The sequence below is a fragment of the Ahaetulla prasina genome, chromosome 1 (genome assembly GCF_028640845.1).
Source record: "Ahaetulla prasina isolate Xishuangbanna chromosome 1, ASM2864084v1, whole genome shotgun sequence".
Taxonomy (NCBI): Eukaryota; Metazoa; Chordata; class Lepidosauria; order Squamata; family Colubridae; genus Ahaetulla; species Ahaetulla prasina.
In genome coordinates this window covers 344,675,830-344,697,328 of record NC_080539.1, presented here as the reverse complement: position 1 = coordinate 344,697,328, position 21,499 = coordinate 344,675,830, and the positions used below count along the sequence as shown (strand labels likewise).

The 21,499-nt window shown below is 36.1% G+C and overlaps 1 protein-coding gene across 11 annotated transcripts in view; it reads left to right on the top strand.

Annotated features, from left to right (window-relative positions):
* The window catches only part of SYNE2 (spectrin repeat containing nuclear envelope protein 2), a 276,441-nt gene that overhangs the window by 128,779 nt on the left and 126,163 nt on the right, over window positions 1-21,499 (top strand). For all 11 annotated transcript variants that reach the window (XM_058162907.1, XM_058162909.1, XM_058162908.1 and 8 more), the window contains 14 exons: window positions 3,188-5,300; window positions 6,848-7,170; window positions 7,979-8,117; window positions 8,565-8,783; window positions 10,061-10,326; window positions 11,080-11,248; window positions 12,358-12,501; window positions 13,222-13,362; window positions 13,586-13,768; window positions 14,487-14,624; window positions 16,109-16,294; window positions 16,981-17,106; window positions 17,922-18,104; window positions 19,466-19,597. In XM_058162907.1, the coding sequence (XP_058018890.1) occupies window positions 3,188-5,300; window positions 6,848-7,170; window positions 7,979-8,117; window positions 8,565-8,783; window positions 10,061-10,326; window positions 11,080-11,248; window positions 12,358-12,501; window positions 13,222-13,362; window positions 13,586-13,768; window positions 14,487-14,624; window positions 16,109-16,294; window positions 16,981-17,106; window positions 17,922-18,104; window positions 19,466-19,597 (4,462 nt within the window). The remainder of the gene's footprint in view (window positions 1-3,187; window positions 5,301-6,847; window positions 7,171-7,978; window positions 8,118-8,564; window positions 8,784-10,060; window positions 10,327-11,079; window positions 11,249-12,357; window positions 12,502-13,221; window positions 13,363-13,585; window positions 13,769-14,486; window positions 14,625-16,108; window positions 16,295-16,980; window positions 17,107-17,921; window positions 18,105-19,465; window positions 19,598-21,499) is intronic.

The following is a 21,499-nucleotide window of genomic DNA, read 5'->3' as shown; positions in this document are numbered from 1 at the left end:
CCTAATTCCTAACATTAAACCTTTATTTCAGCTTCATTAACAAATTAAATCTTTCACAGCACTAGTATCTGCTCATCCTTCTAAATCTCTCTTCACATCCTGTAACTTTCTAATTTATCTCTGAAATAGTTCCTAAAACAGGAACTGCTGCTAAGGAACTGCTTCCTAAAACTGTGCTGCTAAAAAATAAAGATACACAATACAAACAGCAAATAAGAGGCACCTTGAGTCTGATTCAAAAAAAGAAAAACATGGCGGAAGCTTTAGGGTGAGTCTGTTTATGTGGAAAACCTGAGTGCATTTCCCAAAAAAAGATTTCTGCTTAAAAAAAAATTGCATCCATACATAAGAAGATAGCCATTTGTCTGAAATGCTGTAGGGTTTCCTGCCTGGGCAGGGGGTTGGACTAGAAGACCTCCAAGGGTCCCTTCCAACTCTTATTATGTATGTTAACAGCTGCAAAAATACAAAGCTAAATGACACATTTTGAGTCAAACTCAGTGCTTTGAAAACATTTATAAAGGTATAGGTTTAATCAGGCAGGTTAAACCTCAAAAAGTTCCAGAAAAAAGAAAAATTAAAAATTAAAATCAAAATCAAAATTGTATGCAGGGTTAAAAATTAAAATCAAAAGTGTTTTCAGGATTGAAATTTAAAATCAAAATTGTTTTCAGGGTTGAAAGGAAAATATATCTGCAGGGCTTTTATGCAGATGAAGAAATTCCAAATCAGTGAAAAGCAAAGCTCCAAAGAGCCTATTTGTCCCTCCCTTCTCAGACAGGCTCAGCAGAGAGAAAAAAATGGAGGGGGGGTGAATGGTTCTCCCCCTTCGGCCACCCTCTTCCCTGGCACTACAAGGAATGAAGGTGGGGGGGTAGTTAAGATAAGCCTGCGAGGACAGAGAAAAAAAAGTTAAAAGTAACTCACTGGAAAGACACTCTCATGCATTTGAAGAGAAAAAAATGTCCAAAAATAACTCACTGCTTGCAAAAGGAAAAGTTTTTTTTTTCCCCCCAAAAGTACCTGACTGCTTGCATACGGAATTCATGCAGACAGATACACACAAACACACACGCATACACATATGCAGAGACAATTTCTCACACATGCACACTTTTCTTGCAAATCCAAAAGACAACACAGAAATCTCACACCTTCTCAATGAGTTTTGCACATACACACATTCCATGCAAATCAAGCATCACAATTATCTCTACAATTCTTATGCAGGTCTGAAAATGATCACATACATACATACACATGCACACACATCATCAAACAACATTTACAGACCTGGGGAAGTTGTCTGAGAAAACTCAGCAGTTTAATTCATGACTGTGATTGTGGATCCTTTTAAGTCATTTTGATAAGGCACAGGTCTTGACAAACTGTTTAAGTGACTTCGTAAAATAAGGCATTCAAGGATCATGAGCCACTTGGACAAAATTTTTACAAGGGCTCTTGGACTTTCATGGAAATAAGTTCCCAATTTTTCCATATAGTCACTGAGCAAATTCTTTTCCAGATTGTTTCCAAATATAAAGAAGTAATAGAACCAAATCAGTTGCTGAGCACCCATGGGGAAAGGAGGGGTGCTCTGGGGAAGGGAGGCAGGCAGGGAAAGGAGGCAGTTTTCAAAGCAGAGATGGAAGAAGCAGGTATAGGTTTAACTTCTGGTTCAATATGCTTTGAGAGTTGAAAGCAAGGGCTGAAGGAACAGCAAGCACAGATTTAATTTCTAGCTCAATATGCTTTGAAGGTTCAGAGAGGGGGGAAAGAGAGGAGGTGGGAAAGGAAGGATAAAGGGTAGTAAGAGCAGCCATGACCACCCTCCATGTGGTTAAGATTTCAGTTGGTGCCCTGGGGTGTTCATAAAGATATTTGCCTAATCGCTCCCAAGAGGAACGACGCAAGGTACCCTCCTGGGGATAGGCAAGACAATGAAGAGTAATATAGAGAAGAAATTGATTAAGAGATTTTTTAGAAAGAGGATATACAGTGGTGCCATTAATTTTTTGCAAACAGTTAGTCTTCTTCACTAAAGAATAAAGTTCGTCCCTATGAACTGACGAAACTTTGGAGAGTGAGGAGCCCATTACTTACGTGTACGTAGCCTATTCCAGGTGCGAAGTAATAGGAGTGAAGGAAGTGTATCTCTAGACAGAGATCACACCTTGGAGTCAAGAAGAATCCACGGACGAGCTCCCAGTTGTTGCGTTGTTGTCATCTAGGGTGGGTCTTCTTCGCTGACTCGTAGGGTCCCCGCAGGGATGCTGTTTGCAAATGACTCTGGCCCTCGCAAGGGTGCGTGTTAGGAACACGGGCTACCTTCCCAATAAGGACTCAGACACCATTGTTCTCTCTGGATGGGGTGAGCCCAGATTGCTCTGAGTGCACACCTTTTATTGAGTAGCAAACAGGGGGTAAAGCATGATTATACAATTGTCACGTAGCAGGTATTGTTATCTTAAGTATCTGTTTCCCCAACTGCCAAATTAGGTTATCTCTTCCTCTTGATTAGGTTAAGTCTTCCTCTTGATTAGGTTAGGTCTTCCCTCTTGATTAGGTTAAGTCTTTCCTCTTGATTAGGTTAAGTCTTCCTCTTAATTAGGTTATAACTGTTGACAGTTGACTCAGTTGTCTGACCAAGGATTTTACAGGGCCGAATTACTGTTCAGATTTTGTACCTCGCAATGCACACTGACTCCACACTGGACCATGTTTCTACATCAGTTGGATCTGATATAATTCACTTAATTTATTGTTAATGTGTACACCATAGAGATTAACCTTTTCTTTCATTTATTTTATAATTTGTTACATTCCCAAAGGGTTGGGATAGACATAGAATAATATGGTTTATATACAATGCTAAGCCATAAATCTTTGAACTTTCCTATTGTGGCTTAGTAAATCAACATAGGATAGGAATGACTAAGCATTGTAGTTGCAACAATTATTACTATGGTATTATATATAATGTCCCTTCTTTAAATGGTTCCGATTATATTTAAATGTTAAAGACATACATATTCATTCTTAGTAATTACATCCAATGTATGGAGGAGCTTCAGTGTAATTTAATATACATGGAATATGGTTCTGTATACCTGATTAGTGAATACATGTTGAGTAAATTGACAAAAAATAAAAAATAAAGATAGCTATACCTGTTTTTCTATTGCAGAAGGGGACCTGTGGAAGACACAGTTCTTCTAGAGAATTTGAACAAATTGTTGGCTTCTCTACAAAAAGAAAATAGTCTTTTAGACAAGCTGAGAATTGAACAAGAAAATCTATCTAGACATCTATCCACTCTGGACAGAGAATTAGTACAAAGCCAGGTGAATCAAGCAGAGCAGTGGTGGAAACAAATGGGGGATTGTCTTCAAAAGAAACAGTGCTGTGTTGCAGCAGAAGTGGATGAGTTTAAGCTTTTCATGGACAAAGCACAGGAACTCCAAAGATGTTTGCAACAGCAACATGATTTGCAAACAGGCCTGAGTGCTCCTGGTACAGAAGAGCATCCATGCCCTATCTCGATTCCCTTAGAACTGCGCATCCTTAAGCGAAACATTTCTTTGTTAAAAAGAAATGCAGAAGTACAGATGAAAAGAATGTGGAGCAATCCAGGAAAAACAGCCTTAGAGAACACAATAAACTATCTTCAGAGCCAGGTAGAAGAATTGGAGCAAATGACCCCTAAAGAGAATGTCCAGATAACTGACAGTCATTCCCGGACATGTGAAATAAGAAAAGAGATAGAAGATGCCATTTTGGGGAACAAAATTTTAATGCACCATCTTGATGAGAGGGCAGCACTCTTTCCAGATGATCTCCTCTCACAAATTAAATGTTGTAAGGCTGTAATCAGCGATGCTAAAGAAAAAGAGCCAACTTTTATAAGGCTAGCAGATGAAGCCCAGCATGTTGCTTCTCACATGCCATCAAAGGAGGATTCTGCACTTAGCATCCTTTCACATGAGTTGCAAACTGGTTACCAATTCCTTATTTTGAAATCATCTCAGAAGTTACAGCAGCTGGAATCTCAGCTTGGAAAAAGAGACAAACTTTTTGCAAATATAGAGAAATTTGAAGCACAACTTCAAAAAATCATGGCAGCGTCTAGCTTAGATATTGATAAAGCAAATATAAAGTCTGAGTTTGACCACATGCAGAATCTTTTACAAAAGACTCCCAAGAAGATCCAGGAGATGGAAGCCCTTCTGGATGCAAACTGCAACGATTCATCTGAAGGATTAAATGCTTTTGAGCAACTGTTTTTAAACGATTGTTTGAAATGTCTGAGAAATAGAGCAAAGAGGGTCCATAGGGTAATTCAAATTAAGGGTTGTTTAGTAGAACACAAAATGGGTGCCTATAAAAAATTCTCAGAAGAGATAAAGGCCTTACAGCAGGATCTTAGCAATCTTCATTTTGATGAGCTGGAACTAAGTTCAGAGGAACTACTGTCTAAGAGTCAAGTGATAAAAGATAAAGTGAATATGTTTAAAGACAGAACTTTAGCCATCGAGTCACGTTTATCATACCTGGATCAATACCAGGAGATTTGGAAATGGCTGGACCCAAAATGGGATACATTACCACTTGATGAACTGAAAGATCAGTTCTGCAAAGCAAAGGATAACCTTGACAAGAGAGGTAAATGTCTGAAGAATTTATTTGCAGAATATGACAGGCATCAAATAGTCCTAAGTGAGATTGAGGCTATAATATCTAGTATTCAGAAAGAATGTGGTGATTTAAAAGATCTTACCAGTTCTCCTGAAGCCAGTCTGATATCAGGAAAAAAATTGATGTGGAGAGTTGAACATGCTAAATATATAACTCAAGAAGCATTCAAGCTATTCAAGAAAAATAAGTCATTTAGTGCCTCTCTCAAAAAGGCCAACATGAAACAAATAAAGTCCTTAGATGCAAAAATAGATGGGCTGGAACAAATGATCTGTTCTATGATAGTTGCTAATCAAGAAATATTCAAGTACAAACAAGGTTTCCAGAGTAAGCTGGGCCATAGTTTAAGGACTTTAAAGCAAATTCAGTCTGAGCTCCAGCAGCCTGTCCTACTTGACTTGAAAATTCAAATGATTCCCTATGAAATGATGTATTGCAAAGTGCTTAAAGGTGCTATAGAGGCAGAAATCCGGGCTGCTGAAGATATAATTAAAGAGAAATCATCTACAAAACAAACATGTCTCCATTCTGAGAGTTTAGATAAAGAAATAGAGGAATTCCAAAACCTGAAAATACAACTGAAAGCAGACTTTGCTAAACACACAGTAAGTAGTCCTGGCAATTTTGTTTCTTTGTAAACAACTTTACAAACTTTGGTTGTTTTCACATAAGGATTGATTATGAAATACCATGGTTTTTTCATCTATATTTTACATGATATCCATGTAACAGATTATACACCTAGACCTTGCAAGTTCTCTCTATCTCCCTCCCTTGATAAATTAATAATGCCATAATTGCACTTCCATCTTAACTTATACTGAAAGAAATTGAAACTTTGTAAAAGACTGGTGATACTACTAAAATAAGTAGATTTATTGTAATACATTTAATTTATTTATTAATTTATTTAATGTAATAAAATGTCCTGGGGAATCCTTGGAATTCTCTGAGCTTGGTTGTTTTCTTGCAGATATTTCATTACCCAACTATGTAACATCTTCAGTGCTGTGCATTGTATTGCAGTATATTGCACAATATGTGCAGTGCAATAAAATGCCCTTTGTTAAAAGCTTATATTTTTGACAGTGCTTGCATTTTTGACAATGATTGTAGTGACTATCTTGATACTTCTCATTGCTTTTGCTCTGACATAAGTACAGTAACAAAATATTCAGATCTGTGACTATTAATTGCTTTCCATCCAAAGGACTGGTTTCTTTTCTATGACTCTGTCAGTTTATTGAGATGTTTGATGAATTTATAGAAGTTAAGTTGATAACTGTTATGAACAAGTTCATTTGCCATTTGGCCCTTGACTTTGGAATGTCCTTCTCACTGCTAGTCTCCAAAAATTTTGAGACACATGAACATTTTTATTTAGAATAATATATGATGATTTTGAATAAATAAAAGATTCTGGATGTTTCTTTCATAGTAGATATCTGGTTCAGATTTATATGTATTTTAATTAAAAATAATTCAACTTAGATTTATATGTATTATTAAAAACTTGTTTTTCATATGAACTAAGCCACCTTTAACAACATTGATATTTTCTGATATTTTTCTCCTGCCCAAATTTGTCAGCCTTCCATCACTCAAATAATTTCTGCATTTATTAAATGCCAATTTAAAGTGGCAAAAAATTAAAGTGGGTTAAAAACATTTAAAAACAATATGGAAGCTAATTAAAATATTTACAAACTAAATATAAATTTAATGATAATCATGCAATTTAAAAACAAACAACAGCTGACCAGTGAAATACGCAGCAGAACCTTTTTTTCAAGGTTGTTTTAACTTTGGGAAATTGTTAAAAACAGCAAAAACGTCTGTAGAAACATCGGTAAACTCTTTGACCATCAGTTAAAACAGGGATGTCAAAACTTGTGGGCAAGATGTGTCATGCATCGGCCACGTACACCCCTGTTTTAGCGAAGGGGAAAAAGTTGTGATATGTCACATGACAACAATGTGTCATTGCACGTTTGACACCCCTGAGTTAAAATGTCCACCAGCTAACAGACACGGAGTTAGATCAGATCTGCAATGGAATGCCTTGGAACTGCAATTCAAGATAACATTTGGGAGAAGAGAATCGTTTTTCAGCTTATATAATAACGTTGCTGTTAACTATTTATTTGCACAGGAAGCTTTAGATGAAGCTTTTAAAATGGTGAAGCTTTACAACAAAGCTGTCGAAAAATCTGCAGATCTCCTCCATCAGTGTGAAGCCTTTCTTTCTACGCCACTGCTTGATTTACCTAAACTAGAAGAATCTCATCTTGACTTTGCCAAGAACCAAGAAGAATCCGAGTTTGCAATGGCTGAAGTGGAGGCATTAACTTGCTCTCTGAAAAAGTCAATTAAATCAAAAGCCAGACTGCAGGTGGAGAAAGTACTTGATGATTTAACTGCTAGGAATTTGAGAATAAAAGAGCAGAGCCAAAACAGAAATTCTTACATACAGAGGTAGGAGGAACATTTTCATCATTTCAGGGATATATGAAACTGCCCTATCTGAATCAGAGCACTGATCCATCTAGTCCAGGGGTGATATCTTCCCTTTCACCCAGAAGGTGATTGTCCCTTTGGTAGCTGTTTTCTGGACATCACCTATAAACTTCTTGGTTAGAGTGTTCAGGTGAAGCAGGTAGAAAAGCTGGCTCTGAACAGTATCTATGCTGCTTTAGCCTGAAATGGTACTTTCTAGGCAACAACATCTTTTATTCATGAATAACGTATACTTTTGGTTTTAAAATATAGATTGATTCATTGATATTATTGAAAACTTTAAGAGCTGCAACCAAGCGCTGTAACATATAGTGCTCCTTAGTAAAATTCCAGATAGCCAACCAGCCAATGGTTCTTTTGCTAGGGTATTGAAGACATGGTTACTCCAAAAAAGGGGGAGGGTGTACATAATTTTTATTACATTATATATTTGTAGTGAGCAGTGAGATGAGATAAAATTAAGAAATCATGACTGGGCTATTAGCTTCAAAGTAAAAAGGAATTCATAGCTGGTCACAGTTTTACTGTGTTACTCACCTGCTCATGATTCAGTAAAACCACCATCCTAAAACAGTGGGTTTGGAAATACTTGTCCATTCTTGTGTAAAGTACTGTTTAAAATACTGTGGAAAATGATTGGCAAGACCTGTCACTTTTTCTCCTTTATACCAATTTTATTTCTACCAATAGTTGAAAGCTGACAATGCATAATTCTATTATTTGGATCAATTTAAATAGTTTTGTTTAAATACTCTTGCATTTATAGGTATATGGAAAAATACCACAGTTTCAGAAACTCCAAAGAGAGGATATGTGTTGAGCTTAACAATGCAGAAAAAGTGCTTTGGAAGTACTACATTCCAGTATCTTACAAAGAATCTTTAGAGCATTCAGAACAAAACAAGGTGAGAATATCATCATCATCACCACCACCATCATCATCTCCATAATTTAATATTTTTTGTATTTTTATAGCTTATGTGTCTTCAGAACCATGTTTACAATAGAACATTCAATGCACTTCACACAGGCTGTAACAATTACAGTAATTTATATTCCGAATAGTTATTAATGTTAGTCTTCAAAGGTTAGCTGACATTATGGTCAAAATGTGGGTAATGGATGCAAATCTATATTAAACCTGAAACAGATGATTGCAAAGAAACAGACTTTTTGATGACTTCCTTCTTTGCCATGAAGTATACAATTTTAGATACAGATTTGCTGCTTATTATGGGTGCTTGAGATACGTTGGCTTGATTGTCGCAATTTGTTTTTGTACTCTGCCTTTTTCCCAACTGAATGATTGAAACTCACAGTTTATACTTTACTCTTTATACTCTCCTTTATAGATGCTGTTGTCCCAATTACTTTCAACCAAAGAGGAGCTAATGAATTTGAGGCGAGACGCACAGTTTCTAAGCTTCATGTGCAAAGAAAACGATGGAGTGTTGATTGTACCCATTGTATCAATGTTGTGGCTGAAGTGGCTCTATTTGTTCAATATCGCAAAAGAACGGGAGGGCAAATGTGAAGAACAGAACCAAGAATGGAAATCTGTCAGTGAAGAAGTGAGTAATACAGAAACACCTGACTGATGTTTTCAAGCTCAGGTCTATGTGGACTTGTTTGATTGTCTTAAGTACAGGCAGGTTTAAAAAGATAAAACTGCCTGATTTGTCACATAAAAATGAATAAAGGGCGGAAGGGTAGTAAAACCCGCTTAACAATGTAATTGGGACTGAAAACTTCATCACTAAGCGTTTCAGTTGCTGTCATTAAATAAATATTGTGCAGTTGCAACACTCTGCAATCATGTGATTGCCATTTGCAACCTCCTGCTGGGTTCCCCATTGACTTTTCTTATTGGACTTGGTAGTGAAAGTCGCAGATGGGGATCACATGACCACAAGATGCTGCAGTTATTGTAATGAGATTATGTAATGCAATTCACATGACAGCAGGGACACTGTGAGGGCCATAACTAGGAGGAATAATTATAATATATAATATAATATAATATAATATAACAACAGAGTTGGAAGGGACCTTGGAGGCCTTCTAGTCCAACCCCCTGCCCAGGCAGGAAACCCTACACCATCTCAGTCAGATGGTTATCCAACATTTTCTTAAAAATTTCCAGTGTTGGAGCATTCACAACTTCTGCAGGCAAGAATAAGTCACCTTAGACTTATATACTGCTCCATAGTGCTTTACAGCACTCTCTGAGCCGTTTATAAGTGTGAGCATATTGCCCCCAACAATCTGGCTCCTCATTTTATCAAGGATGAAAGCTTGAGCTGGTCAAGATTGAACTCCTGGCTCTGGGCATAGTTAGCTTGCAATACTACATTCTAACCAGTGCACCAACACGGCTCCTTGCTGAACACTGTTGTGCAAATCATGCATGATGTGGAAAAAATATAAAGGTTAACTTCTCTTACTGGAATCTGGGTTTATCCAGTGAAGCTGAATGGTTATAGGTTCAGTGGCTATCAGCAGATAATAGACATCGTTGTACTTTGTATTGGGGATTAAACGTGATTTGGAATGAAGTGGCTGAAACGCACAAGCATTTCATTTTGCAGCTTGTAGTTGAAGCTGCCACTTTTATTTTAAACAAAAGGACTATATTAAAGCCCTTACCATTATATTTCTTACATAAAATGAATAAATTGATAGGAGCAATACTGCAGGTATTTATAGAAAAATAAGTCCTTCTGTATTAAGAGGAATTTATTCCCAGATAAGTGTGCACAGAAGTGCAACTTCAATCTACTTAGATGTCTTTTCTATGTATTTCTCCCCTCCATCAATATTTCTCTTTTTTTGCTTATTTTCTTTCCAGTTGGAACGAGAAGCAATTATTCTAGACAGCCTTCAAGAAGAGCTGCCTGAGAGCATCCAAGACAAACAGCAAGCAACCAAAGAAGAACTGGAAGAATTTCTGGAATCCGTAAGCAACTATATAGAAAATGTGGATACTGAGAAGTTGTTGCTACGTTTAATACTTTGCCGATTAAGGAACATTCTGAGTGTCCCTGGGAGTTTGTCTGGAAAGGAAAGCCTTCCTATTGTCTGTGAAATTCAAAACATGCAGCAACGAACAGAAGAGTAAGTATAAAACGGACTATTGCTGAACATTTTGTACAAAGTTTAATTCTGATTTCAAAATACTTTCTGATGGGTTTTCTTTACTAATTTGAAGTTTGAGCCTCAGATTATCTGGCAAATGTGCATAAATTCCAGACAGAGAGTGGTATTTGTAAACAAAACAAAAACTCACACACAAAAAACAAAGATTTACTTCTTCATGCAAGCCTTCCCAAAATCAATGCTGGAGGAATGTTTTAATATCTGTTTACACCCAAGTTTTAAATGCATTGGTTTTATTAACTATTGTATTGTTATTTCATGTGATGCTAGCACCGATACTTTCTAAGCCCCACCACTTTGCTTTGTATTTCACTTGAATTTTGTTTTTGCTTATTCCATTCACGTTAATGAAAGAGAATTGATACAAGTCTTAGAGTTGCTGTGATTTCTGGCCCCTTATTTGGACATAACAGGCCATTCATTCACATACCAACTAACTCATTCATTAAATTTGTACATCTCTTGATTCCCAACAACTCTGGGCTGTTCACAAGAAAACAGAAAAACTGTAGCACAATAAAAATAATAATAAAAAATAAGCAAAGGGAAAAACTAGGAAGCATGCAAACACACAAAACCCTAAAAACGGGCTATACCTTTCCAAGCTGAAAACCTGGGGAAAGAGCCAGGTCTTCAAGGACCTCCGAAACACCAGAACCTGCAATCTTCTTCTACTTCTTCTTAATAGTATTTCTAATGGAATTTCTTCAGGCTCTGTCAAAAGGCTCAAACAGAAAAAGAGGCCGTGCAGTCTGAGATGGTATACCGGACCAAGTGCAGTGAAGAACTGAAAGCTATGAAGACTTCGTTTCAGGGCATCATATCCCAACTCTGTGACATAGATTTGGAAACCCCTAATGAAAAGGCATTGAAACTTGAGGTTGGTAAGAAGCTGCTTCTGCGGACAGTAGACTAATAGGTTTTAGATAAATAAAATATTTGGTGTCCAATTCTTGAGTTGCAAAGTGGTGTATCATTGATCTCTGGTCCTTCCAATATTAAGTTATAATTGTTATAAGAGGAATGCTGTAGAGTTTCTTTTCCATTCCATTTGGAAAGCTTTCACGTATGGCTTATTTAGATGACCAAATAAGCCATACATGAAAGAGCATTGAAAAGGGTATATAAAGAGTCAGAGAATGCTAGCTTTGGAACAGATTTTTGAAGGTGGTGTAATCCAAACCTTCGCATAGTCCAGAAATCCATAAATGAATCTTTCCTGCTGGCTATCCAGCCAATCAATGAGACAATACTATTTACAGAGGTAATTTGTTCCACAAACAACTTTCCCTATTAAGAAACGTCTTCCAACATTTAGCCAAATTTTGTTTCTTTGCCGTTCTTACACATACTCTTTATTTTCACATTTGTTCTCTTACTGTGAAATAAGAAACAAAATCCAATATTTTGATATCTTGGAATTAAAACAAATAATTGTAAATGAAATGTATCTCTCAGCAAGAGATTCATGTTATTTGGCATCAAAATGTATTTCACGGTTGTTCATGCCAGAGGATGTAGACCAGATTGAGTTTCTAGGCCACAAATATTAACAACTGTCAAGTCTGTTTTATCCTGTGAAAATGATATCCTTCATGCAGAACTGGAAGGAGCTGTTTTGTTTGGATATTTTCATTAAGATGACACCAAAACAAATGGCCTAGCAAATGTACTTTTGGTCACCTTTTGTTTTTAGGGTTTTTTGTTGTTGTTCTGAATCTGAAAAGCTCTTTATGGAGCTTAAATCAAACAAGCATTGTGTCTCCATTAGCATCTGTCAATAAGCCCTGACAATAGAATGAAAAATATTGGGTTTAATGTAGTCTCAGTGAATTGAAAAGTATGATATAAAACAAAGTAAGCATCTTTCAAGTTTTGCTCTGCAAAGCTTTCTCGTGAAAAAAAATCTATTTGTACCTTAGATATAGTGGGAGAAGTTATTTCCTCCAAACAATCTTGAAATAATTTCTAATTCTTTTTTCCTCTTAGGAGATTCAGAGAGTAGTTGATAGCAAGAAACAAATCCTGGACAACCTACAAATCAAGTTCACTGAAATATATAGAATAGTCCCAGTTGGTATTGAAGAGCATTTGGAAGACTGCAAGGGAATGTTACATGATGTGGAAGAAAAGGTAGCACCATTCTACTTAATTGTAAAACTTAGGGAAACTCCTGCTGAAAGTCCAGACTTATTCTAGTTAATTGTTGTTTATTCTCCAGAAAATTATGTTTGGGGTTTTGCTTCCCATGCTAACAAGTTCCATCTAACTTTTATTGTTCACTATCCCTTTCACTAACCTGCTAGGCAGTATTTGAAAAAATCCTCAGATAATTCTGTAAACCATAAGATATTGTGGTTGGTTTACTGTAGCACATTTTTAAATCCTGACTTTAGAAGACTAGACTACCTTCCTAAATCAGGACTGAGCAGACAACCTACAAGCATTTTGGCTAGATAAGAATCTTTATTGTGGATAGTAAAAACAAGATTCTCTTATACCCACAGTGACTCAAAGCCTTTCCCCCCAATCTTTCTCATAAGTTACACTCTCTTTTGCCTGGTATTGCTAACCTTGACATAAGTGGTAGTTGAATGTGTAAACAACTATCAACTCTGGCCTGAGAACCATTGGTTCTTACACTTTTTTGTACCACCAAATAATTTTATTACACCTTAGGGCAATGTACAGACCTAAGCTAGATGTTAAAAATTCAAGTATAGAAAGGATAATTAAAGTACAATGGAAAGTTATTCATAATCTGAAAGAACTGATAGTTAAGTTTTTAAGTTTATTTTCTGTTTTTCCCACCCAGGGCTGAACTTTTCTTTCTTTTTCTCTTTACTATGGTAGGTCAGCACAGAATTCCTGAAAAATTCCCCTCACTACAGTACAGAGAAAAAAATAGAAGACATTAACAAAGGCTTGCAAGCTGTTAAAAATATGTTACATCAAAAGAGCGAGAACATTTCAAAAGCAAAAGAAGTTCAGAAGGTAACATTCTCACTTCTTTGTTCAGATGAAGCAATGAACTTCCTTTCCCAAATGATGTTGATTCTGCCCTCAGAACTACTTGTTTAAACTAGACTTGCCTTAACCAGGTGTAAACATAGAAATAGAGTGATATTTTTAAAATAAAAAATAAATATGTCTATAGTAGGCAACAGCCATCTAGATGAACCCTTGCTCATTCGTTGTATTGTTCTCTTTCATGCAGAGAATCTGGGATTTGCTAGATCTTTGGCATTATAAAATGAATGAACTGGATTCAGAGGTTCAAGATATAGTGGAGCAAGATCCCCACCAGGCTCAAGAATTGATGGACCGCTGGATGATACCTCTGCAACAATACCAACATGTTTCACAGCATGCTGAACGTAGAACTACAGACCTGAACAGGGTAAAAAGATGACTGAAAAGATCATTTATATTTGAAATCTGGATGTGTTTAGAGTCCCTCCAGTCAGACTGCATTGATCTCAGCTTTATCAATTGCACTGCAGACATGTATTTTAAGGATGCATCTGTCAGTGTGGCTGACAGGGTGAATTTCCACATGCGTATAATTCTATAGGGCCTGATAGAGCTCCACAAAGTGGAGTGGTTCCCTAAATTCTGAATATATGGCATTATCTACAAAACTATGGTAGATACTCAACTGAGATCTCACAGTATTTCTTATTTCTTCCTTTAAAGAAAATAATCCTCATGCTCCTGAAAATAATAACAAAAACAGACATCATATACATAAAAGGAAAGGCAGAAATGTCTGTTCCCTGAATAACTTATTCTTTTTATTTCCAGACTTTTTCCAAATAAATGCCTATTGTTCCTTCTTATATTTTAAACCAGAAATTAAAAATTAAATTTTTAACTACCGTGCTATCTCCTGAGAATATTTAATTAAGACTTACAATGAGTATAATCCTATATTTAGAAAAAAGTAAGTAGATAACATTTTTACACTCCTTCCTCCTCCACAAATCGCTGCAGAGGGGATGATGAGAAGCTTCTATTGCATGAGTGGAAATCTGCTTGGGAATCTGGATGAATTGCCAATGTTTCAGATACCTGTGTATTATTATGTGTAAAATAATATGTGATATTTTATATTAAAGGCTGCTAGCAAGTTGGAAGAATGTGATGAGCTCCTGAAAAGCATTCAGGTTTGGCTTGAAAGCACCAACCGCCTATTAACAGAGGAAGTAAAAAGCGATTCTGCAAAAGCTTTGAATAAACATGTCAGTGCGCTTGAGGTAAATTGATTGCAACTAAATGATGGGAGCAATTTATTGCTTCTCCTTAAGGGTATATGTTGCTGCATTGATAATGACCAGTACAGGTACATATGCTAGGCTAAGTAGTAGCATCTAGCTAGCCTGAACTTAGGAAGCTAAACAGGGTCAATGTAGTTAGCATTTTGGTGAGAGACAACTAAGGAATAGCAGGGGAATAGGCTAAATAAGAAAGTTTTTAAAAATCTTGGAAAAAGATTTAATGAGGGAAAGCCAATATGAGGGGAAATGTTTTACATATGCTGTCATCTTCAATATAAGGTAAATGCAGGGGTGAAATGCTACCGGTTCACACCAGTTCGGGTGAACTGATAGTTAAAAAAATATTTCCGACAATCAGCTGCACTAGAAATCCTGCTTTCTAGTGAATCTAAACGCACGGCCCAGCTGTTCCCCCCCCCCCGCTGTTCTACTTACCTTCAAAAGGCTCCTTTTACCACACAAAGCGCACATTTGGTGCGCACTGTGCTTGAGCACGTGCGCAGCATGCATTTGGTGTGCACTGCGAATGCGTGCACAATGTGCATTTGGCGCGCACTGTATGCGCGGGCAGTGAACTGGTGGCAAACCGTGGAGGATTTCACCACTAGGTGAGTGTGTACCTGTGCCTATATAACATAGAAATATAGATGGTACTGCAGATGACAGCATTTCTATACATATAAGGTCAGAAATAAACCTCATTGAATCCATAGGGGTTTGGTCCCTCATAAATGGATAATTATTGATAAATGATTACCTTATTGAAGATCTTATAGCTGGGAATATAGTATTATGCTAATTGATACCTGGCTTTATATTCCCAACCAATTCTAAATTTTAAATTTTTGGATGTATTTTAATGGGTTTTAAATTTTAATATGTTTTAAATTTGGCCAATTTTATAATAAGTTTTTTAATTGTTTATTTTAATTGTATTTTGTTACTGTTTTTATTTTGGCTGTACACCGCCCTGAGTCCTTCGGGAGAAGGGCGGTATAAAAATCTAATAAATAATAATAATAATAATTCATTTATGCAAAGATTTAAACAAATAAGCTTATTTCCATATGTTGGACTTGTTGATTAATTAGGAAGTATTCAGAACCAAAACAAACAGCAAACCAACAAGTACTGTTTGCTTGAAATACAGAGGAAATCAGTACATAATTTGTGATTAAATGCCAGGGGAATTCAGTCAAGGAAATTACTTTAAATATCACCATCCAACTGGAAGTTCCCTGCATAAAATTATCAGGATGCCCCTATTTATGTCCATTTTTTCTTGAATATTAATATATGTTTCACTGTGTATTTTTCCTATTGTCAATGAATTACTGTAATTAAAACACATCTGAAATATTCAGAAGATAAGGTTTATTTTACCAAACTGTGCACTTCCTTTATGCATTTTAATGGCTTTGCTTTTTAAAAAAGAAAAAATAATACTAACTTTTCCTCTCCAGATGGCATTAGAAGATTCAGAACAAAAGCAAAGTATTCTTGGTGCCATTTCCCCAGAACTGAAAGAATTATCCCCTTTAATTGAAACTGACAGTATGGTGCAGGAATTGACAGAAGTAAATGAGCAAGTTAAAGCCTTACAGCAAAAGATAATGGAAATTCTTCCATGTATCCAGGACTTGGCTGATGTAAGTGTGGATTATCTAACAATAAAATGATTTCTGTTTGATTTAGTAAGGTTCAGATACTGTTCTTGATGTGGATTTAGCCAACTATTTAATACAAAACAGAAAGGCCTTGATCAGACAATTCTACTATAGTGAGGCAAGAGAAAGGCCAGAGAAAGATGAGATAAACTGAGACAGTGGTAGGCAAGAAAGGTTGTGCATTTATTTCAGGTGTGTTTTTGGGAGAGAAAACAGCATAACATTATTTAAATACGGTATATGTGTCAGAAACTCTTGGGACTAGTAAAATGCCAACAAAACAACAAACAGAGGGTGAAAGTATTATTTTATTGGCCATAAGAGCAAAGACATAATTCATTCAGCATCACCTGGTTTCATACAGTTCTAGCTTGGGCCAGAAGCAAAATTGATAGTGTCTTTGTGGTTCTCATAACATCCAATATATTAGACACGTTTTCAGTATTAAAAATAGAGAATCATCTTTGTTGGGCTGTAATGACACATGATTTAATGAGAGAATTTAAGAAAAATGGATGCAACCAACTGGCTAATAAGGTAGCACTCAAGGGATGTGTGGCTTTTTGGAAATAAAAATGTAGGCTTTCTGAGTCTCGAATCCATCATTTGTTTTGCATTTAAGAGACTTCAGCAGAGAATAAGTACTATGATTGTTTCTGAAAATGTAGGATGTTGAAGCTATTGAATCTGAAGTGAAAACAATGGAGAAGGACATAGAAAAAATGAAGACTATATTATCCCCCTCTGAAGACACACTTGACTTTTCTCCTAAGGAGCATCTTACACATTGTAAGGTAAGGTAGTTCAATTTAAAAAGGAACTGGAAAAATCGACCTAGGAACAACTGTAGTGTAATATATACTGTATAGTGCTGGATTAGAAGCCAGGTATTTCTAAATATTGCTATTCTTGAAGTATTCCCAAACTTTTGAAAATGTAATGAGGGTTTTCTTTTCCTTTTTTTTTGCTGCTCCTTTATGTTAGTGCTATAATATTTTTAAAAACTGCCTTTTAACTCTGAATGGCTCATCACCATAAATTTGTACCATTAACCTTCCACCTGTAGCTGCCAAACAGCCCCCATCTGCCAAGTGAAAATGGTGGTTCATTAGGTGTTCAATCAAGAATTGGGGCAGTTCAGCAGGCACAAAGCAAGATGTGCTTTGACCCAAGGTAGAGATAGTAGCTTTATCTGGCCAGATGGGGCTCTTTCATTTCAGAGGACATTTACATTGTGGGGAATATTGTTTAGTGTTACAGAATTTGAGCCAACAAATTCTCCTGAGAGGAAGAAGAAAGGTGCTTGGATTCTGTTACTAATGTTCCTAGTTCAAAGCAACACATTGAGGTCATTATTTCCACGAGCAGGAAGCTATTTCTGAAATTAATTTTGGAGATGTATATAATGGGGAGGAAAGTAAGAGAGAAATACAAATGGATGCAATTCTAGATTCCATCTGAGGTATTTTGAAAATCATGCTGTCCTAGATTTTCTGAGATCAAATATGTGAAGTATTTTGAACATAAATATCTGAACTTCCCAAAGTGCTATAAGCCTGCTGAGTCTTACATACTTCTTTCCCTTCCTTGTTAATACATTCTATTTTAGGTTATATTGGCTCACATCTGCCCCATGAAGACGGCTCTGGCTGAAATGCAATCCTATAAAGCAAAATTGAGATCGACTGACATGAGAATGCAACCTCTTTCAGTATTCCAAAGAACTAAACAGCTTTTGAAAGAGCTGAAGGTTCTAGAAAGACTCACAGAGAAACAGAACACTCTACTTGAGGTAAAAGCAAATTTGATTGAGTGGTTATTTATGAATCTTCTTGGAAAATTCCTTCTGATTTTTAATTATTATTTGTTTTCTGCTTAAGATCACAACACAGGGAGAAGCCAGTTCTTGAATCTTATGTATCTAGTTTGGTTGATTATTTAAAGCACAGGACAATGGAAATACCTTGTTTTTTTAAATTAACTTGTAGTCAACTGCAATAATTTATCACATATCATACAGCACAAACCATAACATCCATGATCTGGAATGCTCTGAATAAATTAAAGCAACTTAAAATTGTATCTGATTTCTTTTTCTCACATGCACAGCAGTACAAATATATCTGGCGGAGTAATCTAGTGATTAAAACCCAGTGATCTTTTAATGACACTCCGATGGAAATCATTTTTTGCATATTATCTATGCATTTGATTGAAATGAGCATAATTGATACAATATTAACAATGTGCATGCAGCATGATTGTTTGTTTCTTACTGCAATTTAGTTAGACTATTTCAAAATAGTTCTCAGAAGCTTCCAAATGATGCAAAAATGAAATAGAAATAATAATCAAGCCCCAATAACCATCAACTTGAATGTATTTGCATGCTCTCCCTACAAGCAGAGCGATATCTTTTTACTGCTTGTTTACTACTAAGCATTTTAGGAAAACAAGTTTACTGTTTTCCTAAGACTGCTCTATGTACCTCTCCAAAGTATGGCAGAAGTATATCAGTTGTTTAACCAGGTTGTACAGTATTGTGTGAATTCAGCCAGTGAGTTAATGTTTCTTCTACCTAAATACAGGCAGTCCATATTTAGCACACACAATACAGATTGGCAACTCGATCATTAAGTTAAGCCATCACTAAGTCAAACCCATGGCTGGGTTTATGACCTTACTTCAGCTTTGCTTTGCTTTCGAAACCTTCAAAGGTTTGTATGAGGACTGGTCACAAAATTACATTTTCATTGTGGTCACAACTACAGACAATCCTCCAAAAGCCAGTTGTTGAATGAGGACTACCTTATTTTGCTCCATGTTCAAGATGGCAGGAGCAAAAATGTGGGAGTAGAAAATCAGTAGATAGCCAAAGAATGCAGAAAATATATTATCAATTAATTTTTATAAAGAAAAGCAAGTCCCCCTACAAATATTCACTATTTCTATCTTCTGAAAGCCAAAGAATCACTATTGGAGTAGTTGGATTAAATGAATCGGTGTTCCCACTCACTAGGAAAATATTTTCATATGTATATGTATATCCAATTGAAATTAGAATCTGAATGTGAGTATTAACAGTTTATTAGAATATATATTCCATTATCCGCCTTGAAATAGCTCATAATAATTGCTGGTATTTTGTTTTAGCCAATTGTAAAAGAGATGGAAGAATTTGAGCAACAAATTGACTTCCTAAAGCAAAGCCAATTCCCAAAGAGTAATTTAGATGAATTGTCCACAGAAAATCTATGGCCTGTTCAAGACCCCGCCTTCTTCAAGGTGAGTTTTATAAATTACATTGTATGCCTTGTTTCATTTACGATAGACAACTGTTGTGAAATTGCTTGATGCTATTATATTTTCATGATTAGATCCTTTCTAATAACCCTAGGAATCTCTATTTTTTTGTATGTATATTGAATCATATTCTTGCTTCCTCAGAACTGTGGATACATGATCCAAAATCTCTTCTACATTTGTTCTGAATTTGATTTCCTAACATGGCAAAAGAATAACAATATTAAATACATAAATAATAATCTTTAAATTATTTTTTTAATTTAAGAACTAGGAAAATTTAGATTATATAAATTGTTCAATGTCGGTTGGAGTGGGCGGCTATAATAAGTTCAATGAAATATTTAAATTTAAATGAAATAACCATAATTTATCACTGAGAGCCAGTCTGGTTAAGGTGGTGGTCTTGGAACCATAAGGCAGTGAGTTCTAGTTCTGCCTTTCAGCCTTAGGTATGAAATCAGCTGGGTAACTTTGGGTCAGTCATTCTCTCAGCTAAACTCATCACACAGTATTGTTGTTATGGGGAAAATGAAAGGAGTATTGTGCATGTTTGCTGCATTAAAAGCTCCCTTTTTATGACCCTGTAATCTTTTAATTCAGAGTAAAGTCAGGGTGACTGGATGGTGCTGGGCATTTATTGGCCAGATGCCCTTCCTGATGCCATGCAGAGTTCTCAGCAGATATTTTTTGTGTGTGTTCTCTAGGAGAGGAATATCTTTCGCTACCTAGGATTGAACTCTTAACTTTCTGAGTGACCAAAATTCAGTGCCACTCGTGTTTGCGGTATTGAATTATTTATAAAGTAAATAATAATAAAGGCAGAAGAAAAATCTAATAAATAATTACAGGTAGTCCTTGATTTACAACCATTCGTTTAGTGACTGTTCGAAGTTACAATGGCACTGAACATAGTGACTTATGACCAATTTTCACACTAACAACTGTTGCAGATCCCCATAGTCACATGATCAAAATTTGGACACTTAGTAACTGCCATGTATTTATGACTGTTGCCGTGTCCCAGGGTCATGTGATCAACTTTTATGAGCTTCTGACAAGAAAAGTCAATGGGGAAGTCAGATTCACTTAACCATATTACTAACTTAACAACTGCAATGATTCACTTAACAACAGTGGCAAAGAAGGTCATAACATGGGCCAAATTCACTTAACGGCTGTTTCGCCTAGTGATGGAAATTTTCGGCTCAGTTGTGGCCATTACTATCTGTAAATGTATTTCTGTACTTCTCTTTAATGGTTCTGTTCTTTTTGCAAAGTGTGACTCTAAGTAACATACTACTCAGAGTATAATTATTTTTCTGAACATGATGACATATCCTTGATTCAATTTACAGACAGGTAGTGAAGAACATGCTTATACAGGCACAGGGATGATGTGGCTTGGCTCCACTGGTTCACTCGAGTGATAGGCCTGCACTCACAATTGTCAGCTTTGGAAGCCATATTTTATTTATTTATTTATTTATTTTTATTTATTTATTTTGTCACAACATTATATATAAGCACATATAATGAAAGAAAACAATAGGACAGGAACGGTAGGCACTTTTGTGCACTTATGCACGCCCCTTATAGTCCTCTTAGGAATGGGGTGAGGTCAATGGTAGACAGTTTTTGGTTAAAGATTTTGCGAGTTTGAGAAGAGACCACAGAGTCAGATAGTGTGTTCCAAGCGTTAACAACTCTGTTACAAAAGTCATATTTTCTGCAATCAAGATTGAAGCGGTTAACATTAAGTTTGAATCTATTGTTTGCTCTTGTATTGAAGAGCAATTGCTCTTGTATTGAAGAGCGATTGAAGCTGAAGTAGTTAGTATTAGGCCGGAAACTTCCATACTGCCACCTTCTTATGTGTGGGAA